The sequence below is a fragment of the Mustela nigripes genome, chromosome 8 (assembly GCF_022355385.1).
Source record: "Mustela nigripes isolate SB6536 chromosome 8, MUSNIG.SB6536, whole genome shotgun sequence".
NCBI lineage: Eukaryota > Metazoa > Chordata > Mammalia > Carnivora > Mustelidae > Mustela > Mustela nigripes.
This window is the reverse complement of record NC_081564.1, coordinates 7509409-7517877: the sequence shown is the minus strand read 5'-3', so window position 1 is coordinate 7517877 and position 8469 is coordinate 7509409. Positions and strand designations below refer to the sequence as shown.

Here is an 8469-nt window from a genome sequence, read left to right as displayed (position 1 = left end):
CACAAAAAAAAAAAAAAAAAAAAAAAAAAAAAAAAAAAAAAAAAGAGCCCGCTTAGGGGCACCTGGGTGACTCAGTCCGTTAAGTGTCTGATTCTTGGTTTCAGCTCAGGATGTGATCTCAGGGTCATGAGATCTGAGCCCTGTATCAGGATCTACACTCAGCAGGGAGTCTGCTGGAAGATTCTCTCTCCCTCTCTCTCTGCCCCTCCCCCTAGTAAAATAAATAAATAAATCATTAAAAAAAAAGTCAGCTTAAATCCAAAACAAAAATTGTACTTAAAAAGTCTATCATTTATTTTAAGGGGCAACTTACTTTTGTCCTTATAATCAATTCTGTACATGTAAGTTTCCTTTCTCAAAAATGAATCAAATGGACAGTTTACAGATTTAAAAAGCATATAAAACGTGTCAACTGTACCTCAATTTTTTTTTAAGTAGGCACCTCACCCAGCATGGAGCCCAACATGGGGCTTGAACTCACAACCCTGAGAGATCAAGACCTGAGCCGAGATCAAGAGTCAGATGCTAAACCGACTGAGCCACCAGGCGCCCCTTCCATTTTTAAAAAGCAAATACAATAGGTTATAACACATAGTACTTTCAGTTTTCTGGATCTTGCTAAAAACTTTATGAGACAGAATGCTTAAGGAATCCCACTGCCTATGATGCAGTTTTTTAGAAGATTTTTTTTTTTTTTGCCAATTTTAAATACAGTTTTATTTAAGACATTGCATTTTCCACTTAACAATACAGTGCTTATAAAGTGCAATGTTTATTTCCTTTCCCTGTGCACATATTCCATATTCAAGTATCAAGAATGCCCATTTTTTTTGCTATAGCAGCTCAACATTACAACTGCCATGGAATTTGCTACAAATTTGGGTCCTTTGAATATTGTATGTGGAACAACGCTCAACCTATTTATTCTCGGATTGGTTTAGTCAACCTCTTCAATGGTGGGCCCAGAGGAGGCACCACCAGAGGGAGGAGCTCCACCACCAGGGAAGCCTCCAGGCATTCCTCCTGGCATGCCCCCTGCACTCTGGTACAGCTTGGTGATGATGGGGTTGCAGACTTTCTCCAACTCTTTCTGCTGGTGTTCAAATTCTTCCATCTCTGCAGTCTGGTTCTTACCAAGCCAGTTGATGATTTCATTGCACTTGTCAAGAATCTTCTGTTTGTCTTCATCATTTATCTTGCCCTGAAGTTTTTCATCTTCAACAGTTGCTTTCATGTTGAATGCGTAAGACTCAAGTGAATTCTTGGAAGACACCTTGTCCCGCTGTTTCTCATCTTCAGCTTTGTACTTCTCAGCTTCCTGGACTATGCGCTCAATATCTTCCTTGCTCAAGCAGGCCTTGTCATTAGTGATGGTAATCTTGTTCTCTTTTCCTGTGCTCTTATCCACGGCAGAGACATTGAGGAGACCATAACATCAATATCGAAAGTGACCTCAATCTGAGGGACACCACGAGGAGCAGGAGGTATGCCTGTGAGTTCAAACTTTCCAAGTAGACTGTTGTCCTTGGTCATGGCACGCTCACCTTCATACACCTGAATAAGCACACCAGGTTGGTTGTCGGAGTAGGTAGTGAAGGTCTGTGTCTGTTTGGTAGGAATGGTAGTATTATGCTTGATAAGAATAGTCATGACTCCTCCAGCAGTTTCAATGCCAAGAGAAAGTGGAGTGACATCCAACAGCAGCAAATCTTGAACATTTTCAGATTTGTCTCCAGAAAGGATGGCTGCCTGGACAGCTGCACCATAAGCAACAGCTTCATGAGGGTTGATGCTCTTATTCAGTTCTTTTCCATTGAAGAAATCTTGGAGAAGTTTCTGAATCTTGGGGATACGGGTAGAACCACCCACCAGAACAATATCATGGATCTGAGACTTGTCTAACTTGGCATCCCGAAGAGCTTTCTCTACAGGGTCCAGGGTGCCACGGAACAGGTCAGCATTTAATTCTTCAAACCGGGCACAAGTGATAGAGGTATAGAAGTCGATTCCTTCATACAGAGAATCAATCTCAATACTGGCCTGGGTGCTGGAAGAAAGTGTACGCTTAGCACGTTCACAAGCAGTACAGAGACAACGAACTGCCCTCTTGTTTTCACTGATATCTTTCTTATGTTTGCGCTTGAACTCTGCAATAAAATGGTTGACCATTCGGTTGTCAAAGTCTTCTCCACCTAAGTGGGAGTCTCTAGCTGTGGACTTAACCTCAAAGATCCCATCTTCAATAGTAAGGATTGACACATCAAAAGTGCCACCTCCTAAGTCAAAGATCAGTACATTCCTTTCAGCTCCAACTTTTTTGTCTAAGCCATAAGCAATAGCAGCAGCAGTTGGCTCATTGATGATTTGAAGTACATTGAGAACAGCAATAGTTCCAGCATTTTTGGTAGCCTGACGCTGAGAATCACTGAAGTACGCAGGTACTGTGACAACTGCATTGGTAACGGTCTTCCCAAGATAAGCCTCTGCGATTTCCTTCATTTTCGTCGAAACCATAGAAGACACCTCTTCTGGATAAAAGCTTTTTGTCTCTCCCTTGTATTCTACTTGGACCTTGGGCCTGCCAGCATCATTCACCACCATGAAAGGTCAATGCTTCATATCAGACTGGACAACAGCATCATCAAATCTCTGTCCAATCAGGCGTTTGGCATCAAAAACTGTGTTGGTGGGGTTCATTGCAACTTGGTTCTTCGCAGCATCACCGATCAATCGTTCAATGTCCGTGAAGGCGACATAACTTGGGGTGGTCCAGTTTCCCTGATCATTGGCAATTATTTCCACTTTCCCGTGCTGGAAGACACCCACGCAGGAGTAGGTGGTGCCAAGATCAATGCCAACTGCAGGTCCCTTAGAAGATGGGATAGCAATCCAAAGATCTAGCCCCTGTCTTCTGCTGAGAAGAAGACAGCAATCCAAAGATCTAGCCCCGCGTTCAATGAGCTAGAAGATGTTTTTGAGACAGAATACAGTTCTGACAGCAACAGTAATCTATACTCTGACAGTCATTACTACTACATATGTAACAACTGACCCCTTTCACTGCCCCTCAGTATTTGTCACCAAGGACTATAATGCAGGTCCTTCTCTGTCACTTAAATTAAGAAAAGACAAATGTACCTGTGAGGTTTACTGGTTCCTGGCTTTGTTCACTTTTAAAACCAGATTAGCAAACTGGTTCTGTAAAGGGCCAGGTAGTAAATAATTTAGGTTTTGAAGGCCACATTTGGTCTCTGTCACACTTTCTTCTTTGTTGGCTTTTTCCCCCAACTATTTAAAAATGTAAAACCCATTCATAGCTTGAGGGCCATATATAAGCAGGCAGCAAGCCAGATTTGGCCCATGGGCTTTGAAGTCTGCCAATCCCTGGTTTAAAAATAATCTTTTCCTGGGGCGCCCAGGTGGCTCATTCATTAAATGTCTCCCTTGGGCTTAGGTCATGATCCCAGGGTCTTGGGATCAAGCCCCACATCAGGGTCCCTGCTGGGTGGGAAGCTTGATTCTCCCTCTCCCGCTCCCCCTGCTTGTGTTCCCTCTCTCACTGTCTCTTTGTCAAATAAATAGATAAAATCTTTGAGAAAAAAAAAAAAGCCTTTCTTGAAATTTTTCTAAGTAAATATGTGGAAGTCAATGTTGATCAATAAACTAAACAAGGATCTCATAGAATTGGTCAATGGAATAGATGTTAAGATAAAGAAAGCAGGGGTGCCTGGGTGGCTCAGGCCTTCAGCTCAGGTCATGATCCCAGGGTCCTGGGATTGAGCCCCACATCGGGCTCTCTGCTTCACGGGGAGCCTGCTTCCTCTTCTTCCTCTGCCTGCCTCTCTGCCTACTTGTGATCTCTTTGTCAAATAAATGAATTAAAAAAAAAAAAAGATAAAGGGAGCAGTGAGAAACCTATTAGACAGAATTTAGTGGTTTGACTAACAGTTAAGGTCATATGAAACTACCAAGTATGAAACCACACCATTTATTTAAATAATCTCACAGGAAGATGAGCCTTACCGGTAACCCAAAATGTACTGCCTTCTTCACAGAGTGTTCTAGCAGGACATAGCTATCAGATCTCTTCTGCCCCAGCACATAAAGCCAGCTCTGGTAAGAGAAATCATCAAAGTATATTCTAACAATGATAACGGTTAACATTCTATTGAAATATCAGCATGGCTATAAGAACGATTTAACAAGGGACAAGATAAAACCTCAACTACTCTTTCACGAAGTATGAACCTAAATGAAAACCACTGAACACATTAAAACTCAGACTAAGCTAAACCGTCATTGATTTTCACCTCTGACAGCAATAGTGGCAAGTGTTCCGTAAAAAAACCATGAAGCTCCCACATGGCCTTTAATTGAGAAATCGAGATTCTCAGGGAATGTTCAATTAATTCCATGTTCTCCTTGTGCTTGGTGTTCATGCTTTCACAGGACAATGTCTCCTCCAGCTACCAGGTGTCGCATACACCTTTTTGTTAATACCAAAGTTTAAGGTGGTAGCTTTGGATTAAAATTTTAGATAAGAAATGCCTCCCAAAGCAAAACAGAGATCATGGATTAAGAAAGATAATAACGATAGGTTGCCTTTTCTGAATTCTGCTAATTAGTTTCCCTTCACTGCTTAAGGGCCTTCCAACTGCAAAACAACCCAATTCAAATGACGCCATTCAAAGGCCAACTCAATCCACAGGCAGAACTCCCGAGACAGGAGGGGGCGGCTCACCAAGCAATGCTGGAGACACACATGATCGTTGGACTCCTGGGCAATCCTAATGGCCTCCTGCAGGGCGAGCTCTGCCTGCTGACTAGAGAAAGACCAAACGTTAACAACTCATTAACAATCATAAACATGTCCAAGCAATGTAACAGCAAGGCATCTGTACAGTAATTCATCTGAATAGAAGCCTCTGGGTTGGAAGTTGTAACGCAGAGCTTATTCTGCTTATTCTGTCAGAGGCACTTCCCTCCCCCAGCAGCAAGAAACATTCATAGTAGAGACACAGAACAGGTCCTTTCTAAGGTAGATTTCTACTACAAAGGGCAAGAAGGAATGGCTTTTCTTCCCCCCCCCCCTTTTTTTTAAAGATTTTATTTATTTATTTGAGAGAGAGAGAGAGCATGAGAGGGGAGAAGTCAGAGGGAGAAGCAGACTCCCCGCTGAGCAGGGAGTCCAATGTGAGACTCCATCCTAGGACTCTGAGATCATGACCTAAGCCGAAGGCAGTTGCCCAACCAACTGAGCCACCCAGGTGCCCAGGAATGGCTTTTTTTTTTTTTTAAAGATTTTATTTATTTATTTGACAGAGAAATAGATCACAAGTAGGCAGAGAGGCAGGCAGAGAGAGGGAAGCAGGCTCCCTGCTGAGCAGAGAGCCCGATGCGGGGCTCAATCCCAGGCCCCTGAGATCGTGACCTGAGCCGAAGGCAGAGGCTTAACCCACTGAGCCACGCAGGTGCCCTGAGGAATGGCTTTTCTTGATCTCTAAGAGTATTTTAATTGTCTACCCCTAGGAGGAGGGGCAAGGATAGGATACAACATTTCACTTTTCACTGCACTCCCTTCCCCATTATGTGAATGTTTTCTTTCTTACTTTGGTAGTTTTTCAAAACCAGTTTTAAAAAGTATTTTGAGGATATTCACTTCTGAGATTCTTTTTCTGTTGACATGGCTCCACTCCATCTAAGATGTCTCCCTTAATCTCAGATTCTGTGGAAATTTAGCCAACTATCCTTGGCCCCACTGAGCTCTCACCTCTGAAAACACCCACAGAAATACTATCTGTAACCCACATTGCAGTTCTTAATTAAATACTACTGTGTATCACTTTCTATTTATTTAATCTGTGTTAATTTTATTTCTTGAGATAGCTTATAAGCCCAGAGAGAGTGAGCTCTTAAATTTTGGGTTTCCTAGTGGCAAGTCACAGAAAAGAAGTTCTATAAATGCAGGGCTATGGAAGATCTCAAAATCAAATCAGAAATTCTATGGGTATTACTTATTTTGGAAGAATTTACATAAGGAATTTTCTTTAAAATTAGCATAAGCCTCACACAACCCATTTTAACTGGGGAGAAATGGATTGTTCCTTAATAACCACTGATTTGAATAGAGGTCAGAAACAGGGGCACCTGGGTGGCTCAGTCATTAAGACTCTGTCTTCCCACCTGTGGCTCAAGTCATGATCCCAGGGTCCTGGGATCAAGCCCCACATGGGGCACCCAGCTCAGCGGGAGGCCTGCTTCTCCTTCTCCCACTCCCCCTGCTTGTGTGCCCTCCCTGTCTCTCTGTCAAATAAATAAATAAAATCTTTTTAAAATTAAAAAAAATAAATAAACAGGTCAGATACATCTTTACCTATTTTACATTTCTTTTAAATTCCTTTCATTGTTGAGATGCAATAGGACATAATCTACTTGAGGACATGAAGCATATCATCACCCACAGGCCCTCAATAAATATCAGTTGATTTAACTTTACTCAATATCTGAAGATCAAATAAATAATGTTAAGTTAAAAAAAAAAAGAGGGGCACCTGGGTGGCTCAGTGGGTTAAGACCTCTGCCTTCGGCTCAGGTCATGCTCCCAGGGTCCTGAGATCGAGCCCCGTACATCAGGCTCTCAGCTCGGCGGGGAGCCTGCTTCCCTCTCTCTCTCTCTGCCTGTCTCTCTGCCTACTTGCGATCTCTGCCTGTCAAATAAATAAATAAACTCTTAAAAAAAAAATATATATATATATATAGCTTCAGCTTTAAAAAAAAAAAAAGAAAGAAAGTCTTTTGAGAGAACTGTATAGACAGTATGCTAAAACTAAAAAGGGATTACTAAGGGATTACTTTTCCCAGGGAGGAAGAATAGTTAGATCTACCAAATGGTAGATTCCCAGATAGATTAAGAGTGCTTTAAATCTCTATTCAAATATGAAGTTAGTAGAGGCTAGGGAGGGCTGACCTGCTACCTTATCATGGACGGAGTGATCTGTGCATATATTTGGAGGGGTATCTCTTATTAAAACAACAGCACTCCCCAACCCTATTCTCATCTATCACCTTTGTGTATTATGTTTAGTTTTTTTTTTATCATCTACCTCCCCACCATAAATTCCATGACAACAGAGTGTTTTTCCCTTTTTTTTGCCTCCTGTACCCTCAGCGCCTAACACTCTAACACAATACCCAGTACATAGCAGATGCTCAGTAAACAACTATAATGACTTCCAAGAAATCTTCACAAGCCTAAAAGCTAAGTGACAAAGTTTTACACAGGCCACAGCTCCAGGACTAGAATCAAAGAAGCTAATGTAGTACATTAATTAGCAATTAACTTGATGCAGTTAGTTGTCTCTCCTATTGTAAATATATAAATTCTGTACACCAACAGACTATTTGTATCTAGAAGGCTGAATACAAATTTCCAAACCCTAGCAGAAGCTGTTTTGAACACAGAAATCAGTTAACAGTAAATACTACAAATGATATTGCTGTTTATTATGTGAACATAAAAAAGCAGAAGTTTCCGATTAAGAGGCTGTTATAGCTGGGCAGACAAAAAGAAGTTGATCAAAAGATAACATGGATTCTCATAAAACCATGTACTTTAGAGTAGACTCGAACCTTTCTGAGTCCAACTATCAATCTGATGCTTGAATTCCCTTTCTGACATCTGGTCTAGGCTTGAGCACCTCGACGACCCTTCCTCACAGGTTCCATGTGGGACCAACTTCCTTACCACGGGCAAAGCACAGCCCTTCCCTTGTATTCCCCGCTTTTATTCTCGAGGAATTGCACCCTTGGTCATCTAAGTTTTCTTCACAGGACCTTTTATGACATAAACATGCCGAACACGTGCTTGGCTAAATCATGTTCTCTCTAGGTTCACCATTCTCATATCCTTCCCAAACAGTTTTCCATGACAATGTCTTGGAATGCCTACAAGGAGACTGCCCCCCACACCAGCTCCAGCCTATGTCCCTTTGAAAATGTGACGATCAGAAATAGAATTTCTGACCTAAAAAGCAATGCGTAGAAGTCTCAATTCTTGAACTTTGGACATTATTATTTCCATTAACACACCCTACAATCTCTATTCAAAAATGCCTGTAGCAGAGACCACATTTCTCTCAAAGGAGAAAAAGCCGTGGGGGCGGGGGAGATCCCTTTTAATTAATAATAATTAATAATTAAATCAAATCATTATCTAATTTAATTATTAATTATTAAATTTAATTTAATTATTAATTATTATTAATGAAAAACCAACAATTATTATTATTAAAATAACATTAAATTTAATATTAATATTAGTTGTAATATTTAATATTAAAATAATTATTGTTAAATATTATTAAAATAATATTACATTTAATATTGATGTTAATTTTAATATTTAATAATATTAAAATAATATTAATATTATTAAAAATAATAATTATTATTATTTAATTTAATTAATAA

At 40.6% G+C, this 8469-nt stretch overlaps 1 protein-coding gene and 1 pseudogene across 3 annotated transcripts in view; both read right to left on the bottom strand.

The window, feature by feature from the left end:
* Positions 1-8469, bottom strand: part of ANAPC5 (anaphase promoting complex subunit 5) — a 45234-nt gene that overhangs the window by 16581 nt on the left and 20184 nt on the right. For all 3 annotated transcript variants that reach the window (XM_059408379.1, XM_059408380.1, XM_059408381.1), the window contains 2 exons: positions 4742-4823; positions 4024-4113 (listed from right to left, as the gene is read on the bottom strand). In XM_059408379.1, the coding sequence (XP_059264362.1) occupies positions 4024-4113; positions 4742-4823 (172 nt within the window). The remainder of the gene's footprint in view (positions 1-4023; positions 4114-4741; positions 4824-8469) is intronic.
* LOC132023133 (heat shock cognate 71 kDa protein-like) lies at positions 666-2877 on the bottom strand (annotated as a pseudogene).